The sequence below is a fragment of the Electrophorus electricus genome, chromosome 10 (assembly GCF_013358815.1).
Source record: "Electrophorus electricus isolate fEleEle1 chromosome 10, fEleEle1.pri, whole genome shotgun sequence".
Classification (NCBI taxonomy): Eukaryota; Metazoa; Chordata; class Actinopteri; order Gymnotiformes; family Gymnotidae; genus Electrophorus; species Electrophorus electricus.
The window spans coordinates 19,307,229-19,331,120 of record NC_049544.1 but is presented as its reverse complement, the minus strand read 5'-3'; the positions used below and the strand labels follow the sequence as shown (position 1 = coordinate 19,331,120).

The 23,892-nt window shown below is 41.2% G+C and overlaps 3 protein-coding genes across 8 annotated transcripts in view; all 3 read right to left on the bottom strand.

Moving 5' to 3' along the window:
* The window catches only part of zgc:114120 (uncharacterized protein LOC619267 homolog), a 52,717-nt gene extending 46,540 nt beyond the window's left edge, over nt 1–6,177 (bottom strand). For all 6 annotated transcript variants that reach the window (XR_004776576.1, XM_035530820.1, XM_035530821.1 and 3 more), the window contains exon 1: nt 5,918–6,177. The gene's annotated coding sequence lies outside the window, so the exon portion shown is untranslated. The remainder of the gene's footprint in view (nt 1–5,917) is intronic.
* A 3,485-nt stretch (nt 6,178–9,662) lies between these two features.
* On the bottom strand, nt 9,663–17,708 carry grb7 (growth factor receptor bound protein 7). Its single transcript, XM_027020290.2, has 14 exons — nt 17,563–17,708; nt 17,282–17,417; nt 15,359–15,515; nt 14,999–15,120; nt 14,199–14,273; nt 13,946–14,083; nt 13,755–13,865; nt 13,462–13,560; nt 13,251–13,331; nt 12,685–12,804; nt 12,101–12,158; nt 11,876–11,963; nt 11,611–11,704; nt 9,663–10,671 (listed from the first exon to the last, which is right to left on the bottom strand). The coding sequence occupies exons 1-14, from the start codon at nt 17,706–17,708 to the stop codon at nt 10,525–10,527; spliced, it is 1,572 nt and encodes a 523-aa protein (XP_026876091.2). The 3' UTR covers nt 9,663–10,524.
* Nucleotides 17,709–20,030: 2,322 nt separating this feature from the next.
* Nucleotides 20,031–23,827, bottom strand: arf2b (ADP-ribosylation factor 2b). The gene is made up of 5 exons (XM_027020291.2): nt 23,721–23,827; nt 22,572–22,729; nt 22,136–22,246; nt 21,258–21,382; nt 20,031–21,063 (listed from the first exon to the last, which is right to left on the bottom strand). The coding sequence occupies exons 2-5, from the start codon at nt 22,717–22,719 to the stop codon at nt 20,902–20,904; spliced, it is 546 nt and encodes a 181-aa protein (XP_026876092.1). The 5' UTR covers nt 22,720–22,729; nt 23,721–23,827; the 3' UTR covers nt 20,031–20,901.
* Nucleotides 23,828–23,892: the final 65 nt, after the last annotated feature.

Sequence of the window (23,892 nt, the reverse complement as noted above, 5' to 3'; positions counted from 1 at the left end):
AGATTGACAATAATCAACACCCCAAGGACATGCACTTCAGTTACACATTTGTGCACACACGCGCGCGCACACACACACACACACACACCCTCACACATGTGCCCACACAGATTCACTCACACACACACTCACACACACTTCCACACACTCACACACACTTCCACACACTCACTCACTCACACTCCATGTATGCATGTTAATAAATTCGGTTGGCTAATTATTTGTGAGGCTCCTGTGGTAGAAGCATTTAGAGAGTCTAGAAATAGAAAACATGAACCGATGTGAATAATGACATGACTTCCTCAGTTTGTCCATCAACTATTCATAACCAATCAGCTGCCGCCAAAACAAACTGCTCTGTTATCTGGGGAATAATTGACATGCTAATGAAATATTCGGCAAGTCAAGGAAAGAAATTAAGAGTATTGAAAAGATGTATGGATGAGTGTAGGAGTGAGGGAGAATACTCTCTTTCTCTCTCTCTCTCTCAGGATTTAGATCATTAAATCTGCCTGACATCAAATGAAGGTTGTGCAGGGATGAGAAAGTGAATGCTGAAACACGTTTAAAAATGCATAGAAAATCGAGAGGCAAGAAGAAACCAGAGATTCCACAATGTCTACAGAAGAGACGCAGAATATGAGAAAGAACATCTGATAGAGATGGTGCCGACCAAAGAGCAATCCCACAAGTTAATATTTTGAATTCAGCCAAACTAAATTGAGATGGAAAGAGAGAGAGAGAGAGAGAGAGAGAGAGAGGCAACAGTGACATGGGTAGTGTAAAACACTCATCAGAAACTGCAAATGCTTTCAAAAAGAGGGACAAGGAACTCAGCACAGATACAAAAATCTATAGCCCATGCAGCACAGTGAAGGAAAGAGGGAGAGAGAAAAGAGCCACAGCAAGATATGGAGAGGTTGAAATGAGACAAGGTGTGAGGAAGAGAGTAAGTGAGAGAGAGGAAGCCTCAGTTCTCCTCTCAGCTGTCTTCACAGTCAGAAGCACAGAGCCTCATGGGAATGGAACGTGTCATGCTGGATAATGGTCTCAACAGAAGGGAAGGCTCAGCAGGAGCAAATGGGGAGCAAAACATGGCTCTTCGCAAAACTACAGCGACTCGGCTCGGAGTGTCCACTTGTTCACAAACACGAATCACGGGTTTAATGTGGGCTGAGTAGAAACTACATATCTGTGTAGAACAGTAGCCAAAGATGGGGGAAGAAACATCCTTGACCAACAGTCAGACTGGCAGGAATACAGGCAAGTGAGATGAGAGATACATAGAGAGACCGATAAGTAAACAAAGGAAAAACAGACCTGATGGACAGAGGGATGGATGGTTGGATCAGCAGTGACAGGTCAAAAGACACATATAGGAATATACGCATTTAAGCAAACAGACAAGAGTGATGGACAGATCAGAAAGCAGATGCTGTAATGAAGGGATCAGATATGGTTCTAAGAGAATTGATTTTTGCAACTGTGTCATCTGATAAATGGAAGTAGAAATGCTTGAGTACATCACTCAGTTCTTTCAGTGTGTCCAAGCAAACACTTATATGCATACAGTTCATAGCTTTTGACAGGTCACTAGCAGACTGAAGGTCAAAAGGACTGAACTGGCTGTAGACAAAAACAGAGAAGGGGCAAGAAACAGAGTGAGAAAGATGGAAGAGAGAGATGGCTTTGTTCTGCATTAGCATAAAGCCCAGCTTTACTGAGGAAAATGCTAAATGTATGCTATGCTGTGTCCACTACACACAACACGTGTTGTCTAACACGTAACATGTCCTGATGCCTCAATTCAGTTCAGCTGTGTGTGTCTCCCTGGTCTCTTTGCTCTCTCATGTAGTGGTGTTTGCCTTTCTTTTGTCTCTTGGCCCTCTCATGTGGTGGTGTTTGTCTCTCTGTTGTCTCTTTGCTTTCTCATGCGGTGGTGTTTGTCTCTCTATTGTCTCTGCTTTCTCATGAGGTGGTGATTTTCTCTCTGATTTCTCTTTGCTCTCTCATGTGGTGGTGTTTGTCTCTCTGTTGTCTCTTTGCTTTCTCATCGAATGTGCTTGTCTCTCTATTGTCTCTTCACTTTCTCATGAGGTGGTGTTTTGCTCTCTGTTGTCTCTTTGTTCTCTCATGCAGTGGTGTTTGTCTCTGTTGCCTTTGCTCTCTCAGGCAGTGGTGTTTGTCATCCAACTGTACCAAATCGCACTGCGCACTCCTGCTGGAGGATGTTTTCTAAGGCGCTGATGCTATGCAGTATCCACCTAGCTATGGTCTGTCTCTCTCTGTCTCTGTCTCTCTGTCTCTCTCTCTCTGTCTCTCTCTCTCTGTGTGTGTGCACATGTTTTCCTAATCTAGGCTGTCTGGAGGGACATGGACAAAATGAGCATGTCTCTCTCTCTTCCTCTAATGAGCAGCTCAACATCTCGCTCCTTCAACAGGATTTGCACTCAGATATAAGGTCTTACACGACACCAAAGTGAGGGAGAGATCCATGAAATGGAGCTGTCCATTGGACTCCATTATTATCCATTACTTTTTATTCTGAAAAACAAAATTACCTACAAAAAGGACTGGTAGCAGTGATAACCACACGTACTGTTCAGTACAAATGTAGTTCAGAGAAGGAAGACAAGTTTCTGCCTGATGTTCTCTCTCAGACTGTGTGTGCACGCATGCAAGCATGTGTACATGTGTGTATGTGGTTGTGTAATATAAATATATCTGGCAGATCTAATCAAAAAGCACTTTTCCCTTTCAGTAGCTCAGCACAAGTACACAAGTACACAATGTCTCTCTTTTTCTCTCTCTCTCGCATGCACGCACACACTCCTTAGCTACCATTTGCATTAGTTTTGTTCGAGAAATTTCTGAGAGGACAGCATGTCTGAATGTACAGACATACACTCACACATTCTTGTATTGCTATATTTGTGGGGTATTTTTATTTATTTGTGTACCTAAAATCATAAATGCAACTAGACACAGAAAGTACAAAAAATCACATACACTCATCTACTATTTGTCTACTAAGTGTTAAAAATCACACATCACACAGATGTCAGGAGGGTACGATGTGTAATTAACAATTAGAGCCAGTAGAGCTGAAGAACAACTGTTTCCTCAGACAGAGACCAGGATTTGACTGGATAGTGGGAAATTTGCAATGGAAAGATCATTTTTTATCTTGGATGCACAATCACTATTCTAGCGACCAGGGACTTGGTAGTAAAAGGCTCTCTGCTGGTGACCGTAAGATTAAACCCAAAGCGGATGTGGATCTTTCGTGTGACAGTGGGTTGTTGGTTCTGGTAGACATTTGGCAGACATTCTTATCCAGAGCGGCTTACGTACACCAATCAAATACAACATTAAAACCACTGACATGTGATGTGAATAACAATGGTTATCTCATTACAATGGCACCTTGCAAGGGGTGGGCTATATTAGGCAGCAAGTTAACAGTCAGTTCTTGAAGTTGATGTGTTGAAAGCGGCAAACATGGGTGTAAGTATCTGAGCAACTCTGACATGGACAACATTGTGATGGAAAAATGACTGGGTCAGAGCATCTCCAAAATGTGGGGTGTTCCCAGTATGCAGTGGTTAGAAACTGTCAAAATTGGTCCAAGGAAAGACAACTGTTGAACCAGTGACAGGCTCATAAATGCACCCAAGGCTCATAAATGCGCATGGGAAGTGAATGCTAGAATGTCTGGTACAATACCACAAATGAACTACTGTGTCACAAATTGCTGAAAAAGTTAATGCTGGCTATAAAGGTGTCAGAACACACATTGCTCTGGGCGATGTTCTGCTGGGAAAAATTGGCTCCTGGCATTAATTTGGATGTTACTTTGACATTTATCACTTACCTACATATTGTTGCAGACCGAGTACATCCTTTAATGGCAATGGTATTCCATAATGGCAGTGGCCTCTTTCAGCAAGATAATGCACCTTGCCACACTGCAAAATTTGTTCAGAAATGGTTTGAGGAATATGAAAAAGTGTTCAAGGTATTGATTTAGCCTCTACATTTCCCAGATCTCAATCCAATCGAGTATCTGTGGGATGTGCTGAAAAACATATCTGATTCATAGAGTCCCTGCCTTGTAACTAACAGGACTTCAAGGACACCTTCACAGGTCTTGTGTAGTCCATGCCTTGATGAGTCAGACCTGTTTTGGCTCATACCCACACTATGGTTGATTGGTATATATTTATATTAATCATACCCATAACATAACTGCACTACCAGGTGAGCTACAAGAGCACTTAGGTACCATTCTATATTAGTATTTCACTCACACAATGCTGATTACCAGCAGGTGTTCAGTAGTAGTCAACCAGTTTACCCCTTGAACTCATGTTCAAACACAATACTAATGGTTAAAATTGACCCACACTGCCACTGCTGTCTTGGCCATGCCACTGCGCAGAGAATACCGTATGGCTGGGATCAATCCCCAGTATTTCCATGCAATGGGGGGGGGGGGGGGGGGGGGCATTATCACCAGCACCACACGTCCATCAAAGATGGACAAGATGTTTCAAAGAAATGTATCAGGAAGGGGTAATCTTGTGAAACAGGACATAAAGTTCATATAAATGACCTGAACAGAATTATTTGAAAGGTAATAGACAGGATACACTGTAACCATACAGGTGCATCTCTCCTGAACAGCGTTGTTTGAAGGGTAATAGAGAGGATACACTGTAACCATACAGGTGCATCTCTCCTGCCATCACTTTCAAATCATCTGCTGTTGAAGCGAGTGAACGGACATGTAGGTGTGCTGTTTTGACAGCGTTATTACAACGGTACATTTGTCATGGAAAGCACGGTCACCCTCGAACTCCCATGTCTGGCTTTTCAAGGCTTTCACTTTTCCTCTCTATGTCTCTCTTTATCGCTCTTATGTCTCAGTGCTTTCATCATTTTCTCCTTCTCTAACTCATTTGTACCACTCATGTTTGCTCCCAGCCCCCACCACCATCTCTCTGTTGTTTTTCTCCTTCCTGTCTTCCGTCTCTTCTTGATCTTTTTTCTCTCTGCTCTTTGGACCCATTGGAGCGGTCTGGGTGTGGAGCCGGGGGTGGTGTCCCAGACATGCAAGTCTGGAAGCTGAGGTCAGGGACAGTCAGTCAGACCGGCAGCCCCTGTCTCACCCCTCGCCAGGCTCCAGCTCCTGCAGGTCCTGCCGGCTCCATTTGGAAGCACCAAGATCTTCTAAGATGCTGAGCTTTAGGGACTCTATCTCCTATCACTCTCTTTGCCTGTCATTATTCTCTCTATTCACCTCCCCTCTCTCTCTCTTTCTGTCCATGCTGTTTGTGTAGCTCTCCTCTCATCTATAATAGAGCTCTTTGATGGTTGTCTGCAGAGCAATTACTACCATCACTGCTCCCCCACCCCCCACCTCTGCAGACTATGAAAGGATGAGCACAAGATATTGAGCACACACTTTTCTCTCTTTTATACAGACATCTATTGCCCACCGCATTCAGATTATATTCAAGACCCATTATGGTGCATTAAAACCCATAGCAGCTATAGAGCTCTCCTACGGCAATAAGTACAGCATTAAACCATCAGTCTCTCTCTCTCCCTCATACCATGGCATATAAATCCTAATTCTATTTAAATATAACTTGGTTTCTGTCTCCGAGAGAGAAAGGATGCTGGTGTTGCGGTAAAAGGGTAAAATCATTTCATTGCCAAGGGGCTATTCACACGCACGCACACAGAACCGAACATGGACAGTAACAAAACCAAGGACAGAAGTTATCCTTTTACGTGAAACTACGACCAGTCTGTATTTCTCTGTGGAACTGTTTAAAGAAGTCCCATATCTGAATGGAAAAAAAAATCCCTGCTGAGATTATAACTGCTCTAGGACAGCGCCTCTACATACCTGCTCAAGCCCAAGCTCCGTCTCCTCCGCGCGCTGTCTTCTTTAAGCCAGTCACCCAGTTTTCTGTCCTCGTCCTCATGCAGCCTTCTCTTCTCTATCCATCCTCATCTCTCTCTCCCGCTCTCCTTCTCTCTCCCTCTCTTCCTCCATCTGTCTCCGTCCCTCGAAAGAAAGCGGTGAGCACCAGTCGTATGATGGTCAGCGTGGTGCGCGTGCGTGCGTGTGTCAGCGCGTCAAACACATGCTGTTGCAGGGCTTTAGCTTCGCAGGGCACAGCCAGCCCTCATCTGATATTCAAGTCCCCACCCCCTCTTTTTAAAGGTGCAGTGCCTACATTCAGTCCACACGGTGGGTAGGGAACATGGATCAAACCAATAGCTACAAAACATCGAGGGGTGGCACGTAAGAATTTAACAGAGCAGATGGAAAGGCAGAGGCTCTTGCACACACGAGGAACCGAATCCTGATCCAGTATAATAGAGGAAATGAACTAATTGCATAATTTCAGGATTTATTTCGAATTTGGATTCATGAAATATTATTTAGTGGAGGAAATGAAGATTTACATTTTGTTTTTCATTAAAAACATCTATTCAAATAGGTATCTTGCGCTGTAAGCTACGTGGGTCTCTATGGTTTGTGTGCAGGTATACAAGTTTTAAAAACAAACATGTTAATAGAACATCAGACAGGTTTTAAAGTAAGTAAAAAAAAGAATTAATTTGGACAACACATCAACCCCCCAAAAATTACCACAACTTGGCTAAAGGCAACAAACAAAGCAAACCTAAAACTAAACTTGCAAGCCAGCTGTAGGCCTTTAACATAGGAAGGACAACTGGAACAGGTCGATCTGACATCCTGCATTACTACTGCACACGAAACTCAATCGGCACACAGGGTCATGAATTACCCAGGAGTTGTATTCTCAGACCCAGCTGATATTACACCCGAAAAGGAAAATAACCAATGACTAAAAATATAATTTTTTATATGCCTCAAGAATGAATTGCAGATATTCTGTATTGTACAGTAAAACTTTATTCCCATGTATAGACCTGCAGGAGGCTGTGTAGTAATACATTTGCCTGTGTGTATGTGTGTGTCTGACCTACAGCTGCAGCACACCTTCCCTACTGGCATATGTAACAGAAAGAAAGTGAAAGAGATATGCTGTGTGTGTGTGTGTGTATGTGTTTGTCTGTAAAAGCATCAGAAGTGTTTTGGGAATAGATCAAATGAATGTCCAGGCAAGTAGATTTTTTTTCCTTAAGGATTACAAATCTCTCTGTCTTTCTGACAGTTGAGAACTAGACATAAGAGTCTATAATTTTGTTGCACACAGTAACGTATGATATAGGTGACATATGACATAGGTAAATGTTCAACCTTGCAAATGGAAAACAAATGCAAATAATGTAAAGGAAACATGTGGACATGTGTTTCTTCATATATGGCAACAGCACAGTGTGTGTGTGTGTGTGTGTGTGTGATAGAGAGACCAACAATGGTGTGTCATGTGTGTGGCTTAGTCTTTAATAAATGATATATCATAAATATGTAATGAGTAGGACTGACGAATTGAGTGTGTCAGGTAAAGGCTGGATTACAGCATACATTTCAGTACAAAAATCTAACATTCACAATTGTCAACATAATACCTTTTGGTAATATAGTGTAAGTCACCCATCCAAATAATTGAATTCAGGTGTTCCAATCACTTCCATGGCCACAGCTGTATAAAACCAAGCACATAGACTGCTTTTACAAACATTTGTGAAAGAATGGGTCACTCACAGGAGCTCAGTGAATTCCAGCTAGGTACTGTGATTGGACTTGTTCCACAGGTGGCATCCTGTCATGAAATTTCCTTGCTACTAAATCTGCCACAGTCAACTGTCAGTGGTATTATAAAGTGGAAGCAATTGGGAATTACAGTGACTTGTAAAAAAAGGCCACGTAAAATGACAGAGCAGGTCAGCGAATGCTGAGGCACATAGTGGGAACATGTTGCCAACATTCTGCAGAGTCAAACACTACAGACCTCCAAACTTCATGTAGCCTTCAGAGAGCTAGTGCCTAGAGAGCTTCATGGAATGGGTTTCCATGTTCGAGCAGCTGCATCTAAGCCTTACATCACCAAGCGCAATACAAAGCATTAGATGCAGTGGTGTATAGCATGCCACAATTGGACTCTAGAGCACTGGAGATGTGTTTTTTGGAGTGACAAATCACACTTCTCCGTCTGGCAATCCGATGGATGAGTCTGGGTTTGGTGGTTGCCAGGAGAACGGTACTTGTCTGACTGCATTGTACCAAGTGTAAAGTGTGATGGAGGGGGGGGATTATGGAGTTGGGTTCAGCCCCTTAGTTCCATTGAAAGGAACTATTAATGCTTTAGTATAATCAAGAGATTTTGGACAATTTTATGCTCCCAACTTTGTGTTAACAGTTTGGGGATGGCTCCTTCCAGTTCCAACATGACTGTGCACCAGTGCACAAAGCAAGGTCTATAAAGACATGGATGAGTGAGTTTGATGTGGAAGAACTTGAGTGGCCTGCACAGTCTTGACCTCAACCCAATAGAACACCTCTGGGATGAATTAGAGTGGATACCGCAAGGCAGGCCTTCTCAACCAACCTGACCGTCTGACCTAACACATGGGCTTCTGGAACAATGGTCAAAAATTCCCATTAAACACACTCCTAAACCTTTTGGAAAGCCTTCCCAGAAGAGTTGAAGCTGTTATAGTTGCAATAATCTGAATAATCAGTTTCAATTATTTTATTTATTTAAAATCCTGGCGTTATGACCTATTAAATTAAGACCAAAACTGTCTCCATAGGAACATCAAAAAGTTACCATTGGAAAGCTTAAGCAATCACTTTTTCCCCTGACCATGTTTGCCTTCTCTTTTTTGGACAACAGAGCCAGTTTCTGCATTTGAGGTGAGCAGAAATATTGGGAAAGCACAAAAAGGTTCTCACACTAACTGGCTCTCTATAAACTGGCCAAAAAAAACAAACAAAAAAAAAACAGAATGAACACCACCGATATGAAAGTAAAGCAAACAAGTTGGACACGAAAGCAAATTAATGCAAGTCAGAACCATGCCTTGGACAATTCAGACATTTGAATCGGTCAAGATTTTGGAAGAGTTTGTACGGTGGGTCGACTGAGGAGAGCTTTTGAGGGTGCCAACTGAGAAATTAAAACAAAAGATTTTATATATATATATATATATATCAAAAATACTCAATGGGACACCATGAGTCTACATGGCAAGCACTCATGGCAAGAAAAGCATTTCCTTACCGTCCCAAAGGTATGCACACACGCATATGGAACAAAAAGAAAGTGAAAGATATGCTGTGTGTGTGTCTGTAAAAGCATCAGAGGTGTTCTGGGAATATATCAAACGAATGTCCAGGCAAGTAGAATTTCCCTTAAAGATTACAAATCTCCCTTTCTGACAGTTGAGAACTAGGTTTAAGAGTCTAATTTTTGTTGCACACAGTAACGTGTGCCACACACACACAAACAAAAATGATTACACACCAGTGTTTATTGAATATTACATATCATACAGCATAAACGTATTAGACCGATATAAATACCTGCCTGCAGATTACAACAAAAGTCTTTAAAAATTGCATTAAATGTAAACAAGTCAGAGGGGGCTGCAATTGGACAACACATTTCATAAATATTCATTTGCAGGGGGGGGTGGGGGGTCATTTCTTCACCGTTATGCAAACTGTGCAAAATTCTTCATATAAAACATGTGCCATGCAACTTTGTATTTATTGGCAAGTAAAATCACCTGCACAACAGAATAAATGAGCGAATTTCACATCTGTTCCAGGCCACCTAGTGGTTGAAGAGGGATCAGCAGGAACAGAAGCTCAATTTGCAAATAGAAAATCATTTGAACAGATGGGGAAAAATTGTATATCTGTAGAAATAAGTATCCACTAAAGTACTATTTACAACTGTGTAAAAATAAAGACCATGATTGTTTAAAACATCATCCACTCTCCCCTGACTCCATGGGAAACTAATCGTACACTCTCCACTGACTGGCCACTTTATTCAACAGATCTAACTCACAGGTGCATTTGGGAGGTGTACAATTACAGGCTGCAGACCATCTGTTTCCAGGCCAAGTTGTTTAACCAGTCTCTGCCCTGTTCAACACAGCAGGATTGCTGCTGATGGGATATTATTTGAGAGGCAGAACGGTTTTGTCTGGCATGGCGGATGGCGGTTAGTGTGAAGTTGCAAGTCTTTTTACACATCTGTCACTGCTGGGTTAGGATCACCGAAAAGTCAGCTGGGGGGGGGGGGAACCACACCCACACACCACCTTGCAGCCAACCACATTCCTAAGGTCACACACTGACCAAAAGTGAGGAGCTGAATGATGGCAAATACCAACTGTCCTGGACAACAGATGGGCTCCAACTATAAGCTTACAGGGAGTTTATAATGGAGGTGTTGGTTAAGTGTATGTTGAACACAGCTCAGTGTTTTTGGAAAAGTATAAACCTTCATTGAGTTTACCGAGGATACCAAGGTTGTGAGGTCAAAGAGGAAGGGTCAGATATCAGAGAGCGATGCGTACACAGGGGTATTTGAGGCACACAGGAAGGATGCCCTTGTTAATCTGGTGAAACTCCACCAGCTGCAGAAGATCGATAAAGAGAGTAACACCATCATCCATTGTATAGTAGAGCCTGCCACTCTCTTCACACTGTGGATGAGAGGTGGTAGAGTCAGTCACTACAATTATGACTTTTCCTTTTTGTAAATGCAAGTCGCTTTTCTGTAAATAAGGGTGATTTGTATGCTTATAAATTAATTATAAAACTATTAGTAGTAATAACAGCAGACAAGGTAGAGCAGCGAAGGGAGGAAGTACCACACACACACCGAAAGAAATGAGGCAGTGTACTTTAAAAGCTACGAGCAAACATTTATATTGAATGCAGGGAGATGGGAAGGTGGCGAGTTTGAGTGACGGAAGATTGATATGCACAAGAACTCTTGGTTCCAGATTTAATGTGCACTGGGGATTACATAAGGGTTTAGCCAAAAAATATATATATACACAAGTTATCATTTTCTGGAGGAGTCAAGTCACAGTAAAGAGAGGAGATTTATAACATTTATAAGAGTAGTCCCACTACTGTGTACAGTACAGAAGCCAGATTGAAAGTGACGATCATGTAGGAAAAGGTTGTAATCATGATCTAGGAAAGGTAATTGTTAGCAAAGGGTAGATCAGAATAATTTGGTCATTTTCCAATAGCACCAGGTTTTATGATGTGGGTAAAGGCAGTAAAAAGTTTAAATGCAAACAAGCAATATGTTAGAGATGACGGAGGTGAGACATTTCTTAAGAAATTGAGTGATGACAAGAACATGGGAGAGATGCATCAGATAGAGAGAAAGCAGGCAAGATTGTTAGGGTCCACCCAAGGAAACGTTGTACCCAAGAGACAGGGCAAGATTTTGCAAGACACAGGAGGAGACATTTAGATGTTCGGTGACTCAGGAAAAAACACCTCATTCAGCAGCCGGCCAAGAGGTGTGGGCCTCATGCATAAAGGCAAGGTCTCTCTCCAAAAAAAACTAAAGCACTCTCGTTTTTAAGTTTCATTTTGTTTTTAGCATTACATAGTGTACTCACAGGGATGATGAGATAGTGTTTGGTCTTAAGTTTATGACACAGGGACAACACAAAACACTGAGCGTGCTGCTGGCTGTCCCGAATCAGAAACATCCTAGAGGGAGAGAAGAAAAAAAAAAAAAAAAAGTTTGGGGGAAGTGCGCTCATCAAAAATATCCTCTAATGTCCTGAAGTGCTGCAGGTTCTCTGTCAATATCCTGAATGCTGCAGCAATACTACTTGCACCACAGATGCTACCACAAGGACATCAAAAGGTCACCCTCACCCATCCACCTGACCCTGCTCCTCCAATAGTCTCTGAGCTTCTGTTCGGGACACACCACCATGGAACCAGGCCTGAGTCTGATGCACAGCTATACACATGCAAGCAAGCACACAACCATACTGTAAATCACACCCCTATATCCAAGAACCTGCAATTCCTGATACTAGTCTATTTATTTTAAGCCCCAAGTACAGTATTGTCTCATGATTGGGTAATGTGACTCACCAGAAGGTCGTGACCCCTGGCCACTGTTTGGCAAGCTGTAGCGCAATGCCTCTCGCTTCTGAAAAACACATGCTCAAATTACTCCAAAACTGGAAATTGCAATTATTGCTTGTTTACTTGAAACATGGTGACGTACAAGTGCGATTTTTTTGGAACAGTTTTCGGTTGTCCCTTAATTCACAACAGCCAAGACATTTGATGACAGGGTATTGGTCACACAGCCTTGCGTACTCATAACCAAACTGCTGCACCTATGGGGCTCTGAAGGCACAACTATGCTTTCATCAGTGAAAACGCCAAACCTCCATAAAAGGACAGAGACATCATTTTGAAATGCTAAATTATTGCAAATGGTCAGTGTGTATAATTTAAAAAGAACCAAAAAAGTGCATTGCATCTTGATAATTCCCAATAGTACAGTCACCAAAACCTTAGCAGCCTGATCACTGAGCCTCCAGAACATGCAGTTATCCAAATGTGTGAATTTATGCATGCAAGCAAGATAAGGGTATTGGTACAGTCATTTTAAGATGCCACAATACATGGGTCAACAGGAAACCCCTAAAAAAAGTGCATGCACGCACCCTCCAGCTGTAGGCTTCCTCTTGCTCAGCACTCTGAGCCTCTCTGGGGTTCAGGATCACCCGGCCGCCACTCTTCCCCGAGAAGTCCATTGCCACAAGTGACTGCTCGCCCTCGTCTTGCTAAGGATGTCAACCAGGCACAGTGTTCAAAACAAGACAAGCGCAAAAATGAAAGAAAGGACTTTTAAAAAGAGGCTGAATCAATGGCTGAAAAACGCTAATAAAGAAATTGGCGACGCTGTTAAAACAAGCGGATCTGTAAAGAATCAGCTAGAGGGGGTGTGAAGTTATTTAGTCTCTCTCGCGCCCTCCCTCTGTGTGTGTGTGCGCGCGTGTGTGTTGATGAACTTGCAAAATACTTTGAGAAATCCTTCACCTTGGTGTTTGTGGTGCAATTTAGAATTTAAAAGCTTGTTGGCTGGTGTTTCATGCATGTACAATAGATTGGACTCTAAACTATTGTACTGGCTAGAACATCCTATGAGTAGAGCACTTTTATTAGTTACTCTGGATAGTAGTGTCTGCCAAGGGTGATGAGTGCGAATATAAAATGCATGTGTACGTACCTTGCCATCTTTTCGGGGTGGGATCTCTAGCGCAGGACTGGTCTGTGCCAACAGGAAGTTACAGTGAAGCTGCTTGCCATACTAAGACAAAATCCCAAAGAACAATTGGTTCAAAACTATATCTGGTGAATGCACATCATTTATGTACCCATATGTATGCACGATGATATATATATATATATATATATATAGGATTTTTGCATGAGTGTACCTTAAAAAGTCTAAAGGACGTAACCCAGCAGGTTTTACACTCTTCATTTTCTGCACATAACAGCTTGAGATCCTGAGAACAAAATCTCTGTCCCCGAGGCTGAAACATTCACATAAAGGGTTCACCAACGTGTTTGGTAAGACTGAATGATAGACATACTGTATTGTGATTATATTGCTACTTATTGCAACTGTAGCATGTTGAGCAGTAAACATTATAGAGAGAAAGGAATACATGTCTGACACTGATACAGACATTGGCCAACTTTACTCAGTGTTGGAGTGGAGGGGTACCTTGATGCAGAATGTGTGCATTTTAGGGGATCCATACAGTTTTCGACTGTTACACACTGTGTACACACTGAGATCCTCTAAATCACATATACATTGAAGGTGCCGAGGTTCCTATGCACACAAACAGCTCAGATTTAATGCACTTAAAGTATATAATAAAGTCTTAATGAATCAGTACTGTGCATGTGTACCTTAGATGAGCCCTTGGTGGAACAGTAGAGTCCAGATCGTCGCAAAATATAGTAAAGCTTCTTCCAGGACTTCTTCCCTGCTTCTCTTACATGCAAATATCCTTGAATTTCTGGACATGATCCACATTTCAGCATACTCTGTCACAGACACATACACGCACACAGTAAGAGACAAAGGGAGGCACAAAGCAACAAAGAACCAACATGTATTATTTAAGACATCTGGTTTCCATCAATTTTTCCGAATACCAACCTGGACAAGCTGTGAGGAGTTCATTCCCGTCTTGACATCAGTGCTGTCAGAGATCATGTTCTCTGGGAAATATTGCTGTATGACAAAATAAATCAATAAAGTTGTGTAGAATTATAGGTATTGTATAGGAGAGCGTTTTACTGAAGCTTTCTAGAGGTCTATAAGAGTGGGAAATCTTTTGACCCCTTTTCATTAATACATTTTATAACTCCATGTTCCTGATTCAATTGTTGATTACAGTCTGAAATAATGCCTTTATAGAAAACAGTGTTTTGTCCACATCATGCAACCCTATTGTTATGTAGCTATATAAAGTCACATTCCAATTGAGGAATGCCTTGCAATAAGTTAAAAAGCTCTTTGGTGAACCGTGTGGCGCACAGGTTAAAACAGGCTTGAAATATCCCTACAGAATTCATACTGGTTGAATCATATGAATGAACTCATCAAAACATCCACAGCAGACTCATATGAAATGTGGGAGACAGATTAGAATGCTCACAGCACATTAGAATGTACATATTTTTCTATAAACACACTAATTGCAAAAAGTATAATGAATCAATAATAATTAAACAATATACTGAATTGGCAGCCTATGTTTTTAAACCTTTCCAGAATAAGCGTCATTATTGAGAACAGGTGGGGGGGGGGGACCCCCACACAACAAAACTGAACTTGACTACAAACAAATGTGGGTTCATATGTATAAGCCCCTCTGATGTTCCACTCAAACTCTTACATTTGAGACCATTTAATTTTTAAAAAAATTGACCATGATGGAAGAAATCTCTGCATACCGCTGGTTTTCTGAAGAACTCATACTTGGCATAATTTTTGCGAAAGAGCAGTTTGGTGTCACCATCTTTTGGCCAGGAGGACTGCACTTGCAACAGCACTTCATGGTCCTCTAGACAACGCTCTTAAACAGAAGAACACGTACTTAAAAGTGCAGGACAAAGCAAATTTTTAAACACTTTTTTAATTTACAAAAAGTGTGATTACTGGTCTGATGGGCTACTACAACCCAAGAACCAAGGAAAAATATGTAAAGAAAACAAGCAATTTCCTCTAATCACAAAGTTTAAACCAGTATGGAACAGACTAATCCAGTATAAACAGCTCTAAAGAGGTATAAAACCACTTTGATCCAGTCTTACCCAGTCCTAGTGAGGGGTGCTGCTCAATGAGGGCCCAGCTCTTTAGGTCCACACAGTGGGCTGCTTGGACCAGAATACGACACACGTCACGTGCTGTTGTCCCTGATGACACCAGCACCGAGCGACTGTGTGTGTCCTCATCATACACTCTCACCACCTACACACACAGCCAAGAATCACTCAACCCTTCCTTTAGGGACACTTAAATGTCCCTAAAGGAAGTCTGTGTGACTCATGTTAACATGAGTCACACAGACATGGAACTTCTGTCTGACACTTGTCAAGCTGAAACTCTTGTTTCCTCCGTCTCTATGAGAGAAAAATACATGTCTTTCAGTGAACCGATTTTTAAATGTCTTAAACCATCCTAAAAACCATCAAACCAGATATACCTGTCCACCTGAGCAGTCAATCCCAGTCATGCTTGTGGGAACGTGCACAGCTAAAATCACTCAAAAAAAAAAAAAAAAAAAAGCTTGGGTGATTCAACATTTCTCTCAGAGTCACACTAGTTTGAACACCTTTATGATGTTTAAGGTGACATTTCTCAAATACCAACTTAATTTTAAAACCAAAACAACTAAACAAAGCAGTGTATATATAGGAAGAAGGTGAAGATGTTAAAGAATTTTGCTGGTTGTGGTGTCATTTCATGATGCTGATCCTGGTTTAAATAAGAACTCTGCCAATCTCCACCAATATTGTAACCGAGTCCCCGATTAACATCACCATACAGCGATTACTACAACATTGCAGAGCAGGTAGTTACACACTGTCAAACAGTTAAGATGACATTAATACCTGAGAGCTTCGGACAAACCTTTAGCTAGACTTAGCCCCAGAGCTATAGTTGTGTGTGTGTGTGAGCAACTGTCGTGCAGAGTGAACATCGTATTCATATTTAATGTCTTTCCGGGTGTGTTCCTGTGTGCATGTAGAAAAGAGACAACGAAAATCAATCTCCCCAGCCATGTGTCATATGTCTTCAGAGCAGTTTGGTGCCAGGCCAGCTTTTCGGCAAAACATCTCCTGTTGTGAATACGGAGCACTTTTATTGCCATGGGCAACTGTCAGTCACAACAGGGCCAATTGTCCTTCATGAGCCAACCAGGGATTACTTGCCCTCAAGCTTTACTGTACTATATGATTACATACAAAATGTACTGAAGTGTTTCTCAAAAATCACTGAAGCCATTTACCAAAGATCATCTCAAACTCACTGGAGCAATCCTGTTAGTCTGGGTTCAAACTGGGCAAAACTCAGCAGAGCACAAAAATATGAAAATGGTTCAAGTTATCAAAATTCTCAAACCTAGTGACAATTTAGGTTCACTTTATGGGTTTCTTATTGTTTCCCCATTATAATGCTTAAGTAGATGCGAGTTGGTAACACATTATGGGACTCCGTGTTGTTAAATAGTGTCAACTTTATAATAGACGCTCATGTTCACCTTCATTTTTGTAAAGGGATTATTAGTGGCTCCCAATTATTTCTGCCAAAAACCAAGACTGCCCTCACTGTTCTCAAATTTAGACCACATTCCACTATTAATTTCTGTTTTGGTCAAGCTGGCATAATAAATACACATGAATAAAACTGGTTAAGTATGAGGTCATCCTCTGTGCAAATGTTACATTTACTCAGATTCAACACAAGTCTCAGTGTCTTTTTGGGCTCTACCTTTGTGGAACATCAGTGATGCAGATCTCAGAGAACGAAGACTCAATGGCAAACTACTTTTGTCCAGGGGAGGGAGGGAACCCTTTTCAAAAGGCACCCAGCGTCCTTAGGAGTTCAAAGTAGGCACCATACTCAAATTTAGATGCCACAAAACTGTGTTGTAGTAGCATAAGGGTCAGTGGTTATGAACACCAAAGAGATAAATCAATAGATGAAAACCAACAAGAGAGAAATTTACTTACATGCATGTCTTCATCTGAAGGGATGTGATCTCCCACCAGGGAACCAGCCCGAACTGAGGAATGGGAGGGACTGCAGAGCTCAGGAAATGGGTTGGGTATCGAAGGCATGGAGGAAGGCCTGAATTCTCCTTTGGATCTGTAAAATAGAGAATTAAGAATTAATTTACTAACAATTTGTAAGTCAAAGTTATGGATAGTGGTACAACACACTTGAAGTTCAACAATACTTCTTCAGTGAACAAATAAGTGAATGAAAGTAAGAGTAGGGGGAGAAAGAGTACCCTCGTTTGCTCCTGATAGCCAGGGGTACGGATCGTGGTGTGGATGGACCAGCGGACATCAGAGCTGGAGACGTCACCTCTTGATTGAGCATGGTCTCGCTCACAGTCTCCTTAAAAACCTCTGTCCAGTGGCAATCCACCTGCATTAATCCCGACACTTTTTTTTATATATGCACAAGAGTCTCCATTTATGAGTGCATGTGATATTTGTTAAGAGTGCACAAATGGCTTATTTCTAGCATAATTGCAAGTGTCGCCATTTTGTCATTTTTCAAAGAGTACCAGGATTCTTTGAAAATAAATAGCTAGACTAAGCAGGCAAGAGAGAAATATGTAAATACAGATTTTCCAGTACAACCTCAGGCATCATATTTCATCTGTTTCTCACAAAGTTCAGCCAAAGTTTTTGTTTCTATAATTAGCTCTTTACACTGGAGGCAAAATCCAAAACACAAAGTTCTGAGCCAAGAACCAGGACAGTGTCAGCGGACACACCTTCTTAGAGTTTGTATCTTTAATCTGTAGTTATGTCGAGAAAAAACAGCAGCAGCCAATCAGGCCAGGTGACTGGGCTGTGCACCAGGAAACTGGCACACTTGACGTCTCCCTCTCTCTCACACACACAACGTCATTATCAAAAACAAGTCTAGTATCGTAATACTTCACATGGTTATATGTGTACTGGTGAGAACGTCCGCACTAGGTCACAATCAGCCCCTCATTCCCCCTACAATAATTCAAAATAAACATGCTACATATACATGTGGCTAAAATGAGCCATATTGCCAAACAGAGATGAATAAATTTATTGTGGTGGTGTCCTTTTTATAAAAAGGACAATCCTTTTAATGTCCTTTTAAAAATACTGAATAATTTGCTGACAGTGGCTGATAAAAAGGTAGGCAACAAGTTTTTGATATGCATAATTAAACAAAAATGCTAATTGCGTTGAGTCTTAGATTAAGATTTTGGAAAGTACAGTAAGAACAATTAAAAACACTCATCGTAAACTGCGTAAAGCAGCAAAAAGGTACTGTCTGGGCAAAACAAATACCAAGAGAACTAGAACACGTGTCGCTTTCTCGACCAGAAAATAATCACATCACACAATCAGTGTGTGCAAAGCCAGACACGGTCATAAATCCAAGACACTGAAAACATATTATATTCCCTTCAGATCGCAGCCGTGTGCGCTCATAATGGCTCGAAATAAGTGATTAAAATGTACAACTTCAAGCTCCTTCAAGAAGCAGTATCAACATCAAGAAATTAACAGCAAACATAAGTGTTAAGTGACCTAGATTTAGACCTCAACTTTAGGTTTACTTAGAAGGCCAATACATTCTCGGGTACATCTATAAGGCAAACTTCATTGCAAGTTCATTCAAAGAAAGATGATATTGGAAAATTCCACAAGAAAGTGAACATACCGTGACTGTTCAAGGTATCCTATCTGGCATTCCGACTGTTAGCGTGAGTAATATCCTGTTTATTTGACGTGAGAGCTGCGCTGCTTTCACTCGGTGAATACACGCCTCACGGAGGTGGAGCAAGGGGCACTGGCAGGTGTGCTGGCGAGGTAACGGCGAGAGTAACGCCCTGGTATTGGTGTTACCGAAAGAAACTTCCACACTCGTTATCGGTTGATGAAAACCCTTGTCCAAGTCTCTTGATTTGCTTGTGATAATTGTTTGTGTATCTAAATTCAAACCCACTATGAACCCATTTTTTTAATTAGTTATAAAGTTTTTAGAGGGACAATCAGTGAACCCTTTAGCGATAAATGAACCTGTGCAGTATTACGGATTTACTAACACTTACATGTGCAGAAGTCTCCACTTGTCAACCTTCTCACGTACTTTCCTCCAAATATGAAACTAAAACCGGAACAGCCACATACCTTTTAAAGTATTTTCAAGTTGTTTGCGGGTTATCTTCCGTGTTGCGTCCCTTATCAGAGGCCAATGTTAATTAATTAGAGTATGGGGCTATTTTGGCATTAACTAGAACAAAGGAGAGAAAACCCATCAAAGCAAAACGTTCCGAGAATAATCACCTGCGCTAATTAGTTGCAAATGCCTGATCCATTTGACCCTAATTTAAGAGCTTACCGGTGTAATCAAAACTATATCAAAGACACGAGTGAAACATCGACAGCAAATAAGCAGGTCAAATTCATCTCCCTTTAGTCTTATACACACCATAGAGACAATTAAGTACAATTTAATTGATCTAGGTTAGTCATTTATCTAGTAATGGGATCCCTGTTACTCGGCATCTTGTTGAAGCGCACACTTCAGTCAGTACTGACCCTAAAAGTTAGAGCCACTCAAAAAGCCAGCCTTTGGTTCTTGATTCCTCTAGCTAAGTGATTTCAGAGGTTCAGTAATCTTAAGTCCAGTTTCACTAGCTTTAACAAACGCATTCATAACCTATAAATACACAAAACAAAGTGAAGGAAAACAAAGTCAAATTCTGGAGTTTTTTAATTCAAAAACCAAATCTAATCAAATCTTTCTGGGATGTAGAAGGAATGTTGAGGGGAGTCTGTAATGGTGCTGCGTTTAAGTAGTGTAGTCACCAGCCCAAATGCTCTGCTGACCTCTACTCCTTACACCTTCACATGGAGAAATAGAAACTGCAAAGTGATGGGCAGGAAGACCACACTGTTCAAATGATGCAAAAGAACAAATCAAGGATGGAAAATGATCTTCCAACCTGATACAGGTCACCATTTGTCATTTTGTTTCCTATAAATACACGAGGGTAGATTTGTTTTCTTCTGTGTGCTTTTTTTTTAATGTATTGAAAGTGTGGTCATAGGAAAACACATTGGCCCTTGTGTTCAGCATGCTCGTAACATTAGTGGTAGTTTGCACAAGGTTATTGCTTAGAACAGAGCATAATGAAAACCCCTGTTCTCCCCCTGCCACAGTTCACCATGTTTGCTTGAGAATGAGGAGGAGAGAAGGAGTGAAGGATGCGCCAACACACACAATTCTGATAAGGATCTGGAGGAGGGGTGTGTTAAAGGCACACCAGGGACATCCCTGGTCCAAGCAGGTTCACAGAAGCACACACACACACACACACACACACACGTAAATACTCATACTTAAGATCATACTACAGAATGTGTCTCTACACAGATGGACATGCACCCCGCAACCCCCCCCACACACAGGTGTAAACACAGCCTGAAACTCTAAAGACAGAAGTGCGGGGAAAAATGTAACCGTTTTGGGATCAGTCAAGGTTTGAGCCAACACTACACCTGTGTGTATATCTCAGCCTCTCACTCTCTCACACAGACACACACACACACACAGCTGGAATGGCTCATTTCTGGTTTTTGAGCTGGTTAGAGAGCCAGTCAAGCCCTTCATAGAGGCCGTCTCCACTGGTCGCACACGTGGCCTGAATGTACCAGTTGCGGTGACGGAGTGCGTGAAGGCCCAACTTGTCGGTGATCTCGGCTGCATTCATTGCATTGGGCAGGTCCTGCAAGCACAACAAGGGACAGGTACAAATGTTTCATACAACTTTGTCTTTTCTGTATGTCTAATGTCCCTAGTCAGCTAAATGTCCTGCCTAATTATTGTCTACAACTCGATTAACAACAGAGATGTGAGCACCAAGCAGCAGCAACATTCTTCCTCTTGTCTTTTGTCTGGATTGGATGATGTAATCCTCACCTGCTTGTTGGCAAAAACAAGGAGGACAGCATCACGCAGCTCATCTTCTGCCAGCATTCTCGTGAGCTCTTCTCTCGCTTCATTAACTCGTTCCCTGTCATTGCTGTCTACTACAAATATCAAGCCTGTGAGAAACAGAAAACATTTCAAATCTCAAAAGCCCCGTTTCATTTTCAAACACGATCCAAGACGAAAGTAATGCCTGAATGAAAGAATTTCAAAAACCACTACTAATTTTCCTTTCTCCAAACAATTCAGTACTATTGAAAAAGCTGATGTCTACAATGACTTGCCATGCAAGATTTACTTCAACAATTTTGGATATGAAAGATGATTATTTACTTTTGTAAATGTAGCAATCATCTTAAATTAAAAGGCATTTAGCTGATGCTTTTATCCAAAACTACTTACAATTATGACTGAATACAACCTGAGTGATTGAGGTTTAAGTGCCTTTAAGGACACCTGAGCCAAACAATGAAAACTTGGTTGTGGTGGGGCTTGAACTGGCAACCTTCCAATTACAAGTTGAGTACCATCACCACTGAGCTATTACTTTTACTTTTTTTCTTTTTCTATTCATTTTTAATGGTTACTTTGTTATACAATAACACATACACAGGGAGTAAATGAAAATGCTCTAGTGCTTGGTCTCTAAACAGCAGAAATTGCTTTTTTTATGGAATTCCTAATGTCACAAAAGTTAAACACTTTCTTACAGCAATCTCAGCAGGAGATGTAATAAAATACTTACATTAAAAAAAATCCCTAAATTCACTCCAGATGCAAAATGCATGAAATTCCCAACAATAAGGAAAAAAAATTAAAAGGATTGGTCAACCTTTATAGTTTATAATAAAATAAGTGGGCTCTCCTACCTTGTGTGTTCTGAAAATAGTGTCTCCACAATGGTCTGATTTTGTCCTGACCACCAACATCCCATACTGTGAAACTGATATTCTTGTACTCCACAGTCTCAACATTAAAACCTGTAGAGTAAACACACAAAGACATCTAAATTATTCTAATGGCACATATGATTTATTTGGCATTTTCAGTATACATATAAACACTTTGTTGCATTTTCCTCCTCTCTCCACATACACACAAATAAGGGTATGGTGAAAAGAACTCTGCATTGCACACGAAAAGCCAAGACAAATCAGGTAATAGAAAAAGCTGAACACAAACGTGCATCTTGGAGACAGTAGTGGAGGTATAGCGACAGACTGAAGTGATAATGGGGGTCAAAGGATGGTTATTTAAGGATTTTGAGAAAAAGAATTCAAGACTGGTGCAAGCATAAGTGCGTACCAATTGTGGGGATCGTAGTGACAATCTCTCCTAATTTCAGTTTGTACAGAATGGTGGTTTTTCCAGCAGCATCCAGTCCCACCATCAAAATTCTCATCTCCTTCTTCCCAAACAAGCTTTTAAAGAGATTAGCAAATACATTCCCCATCCTCTTGAGTCTGAGTGAGAGAGAGATGGCAAACTTTCGAGTTACGTGCAAATCCAGTCAACTGGTGTCGCCTCTCTCCCACAAAACGTAATGTTATTACGTTACTACCTATTTAGCTAACTTACGAATGTTAGGTTAACATATCTGTAAACATTTGACGCCACAGTTTGCTACCTACCTACCTATCTAGTTGGCTAACTTACGAATGTTAGGTTAACATATCTGTAAACATTTGACGCCACAGTTTGCTACCTACCTACCTATCTAGTTGGCTTGCTGATTAGTAAAGATACGAACACAGCTAACGTTGCCAGTTAAACAGCTAGGTTATACCGGCGTAGAGCATCGCTTGTTGTCATCATACTGACGCTTTATAACCTTGGCTAGCCAAAAGTAACATTACGAAATTACTACATAAAAAAATTAGGTCGGCCGTATGAACATAGACAGCTAACCAACCTATATTTTTAAGCGGTCAGGTCGCTAGCATAACTTCTTCGGGCTTAATGTTAACTAACGTTAGTTAGGATAGCTAGGTTAACCTAGTTATGCTGGCTAGCTAATTTGAAGCAGGTTAGCAAGTTATCACGTTAGCTATCCAACTCAATGCTGGAGTGACAAAATAAAAGCTGGATATCAATCATTATTATATTATTACTATTAAAAATGTAAACTACTACTACTAATAATAATAATTATTATTATTATTATTGTCACGTTACAGCAGGTACCTAGGGTTACCTAACGTTATCTAGATAGAGAATTACCGGGTGGTGATAGGTAGCGAGAAAGCTAAGACGGAAGTTAGAAACAGCTGGCAGTTTGTGAAGTCAGCCAGCTATGCTAACCTAGCTAGTTAAATTCGCCGATATATAGTGCTAGGTCAGGATTTATTAATGGCTTTCAGTGCATTTAAAAGTTGTGTAAAAAAAACAACCCTAAATGATTTATTCAGTTAACGTACTCGACCTAAAAGCACACGAAACAATCTGTAAGATCACCTCGTAAACAGCTTGTGGAGAATTCCGCGCACCGCTGTCACGTCGAGATGGCGTCACGCGGACCAGCCACGCCGGCTTGACAAACGGCGCGCTGACGTCATCCGATCGTATAACTGGAGACGATCGCCTTCCCGCCGCGAGACACTCAGACCCAATTGAAGTAAAAAAAGAA

Coding starts and splice junctions, on each gene's coding strand:
- grb7 (XM_027020290.2), bottom strand. CDS start 17,708: ATGCAGGTGGATTGCCACTGGACAGAGGTTTTTAAGGAGACTGTGAGC. Junction 14,084..14,198: donor ACTCCTCACAGCTTGTCCAG/GTTGGTATTCGG, acceptor TGTCTGTGACAG/AGTATGCTGAAATGTGGATC. Junction 11,964..12,100: donor CCAGGGGTCACGACCTTCTG/GTGAGTCACATT, acceptor GCATGTGTATAG/CTGTGCATCAGACTCAGGCC.
- arf2b (XM_027020291.2), bottom strand. CDS start 22,719: ATGGGGAATGTATTTGCTAATCTCTTTAAAAGCTTGTTTGGGAAGAAG. Junction 22,247..22,571: donor CACTACGATCCCCACAATTG/GTACGCACTTAT, acceptor TTTACTCTACAG/GTTTTAATGTTGAGACTGTG. Junction 21,064..21,257: donor TTGTTTTTGCCAACAAGCAG/GTGAGGATTACA, acceptor TTGTGCTTGCAG/GACCTGCCCAATGCAATGAA.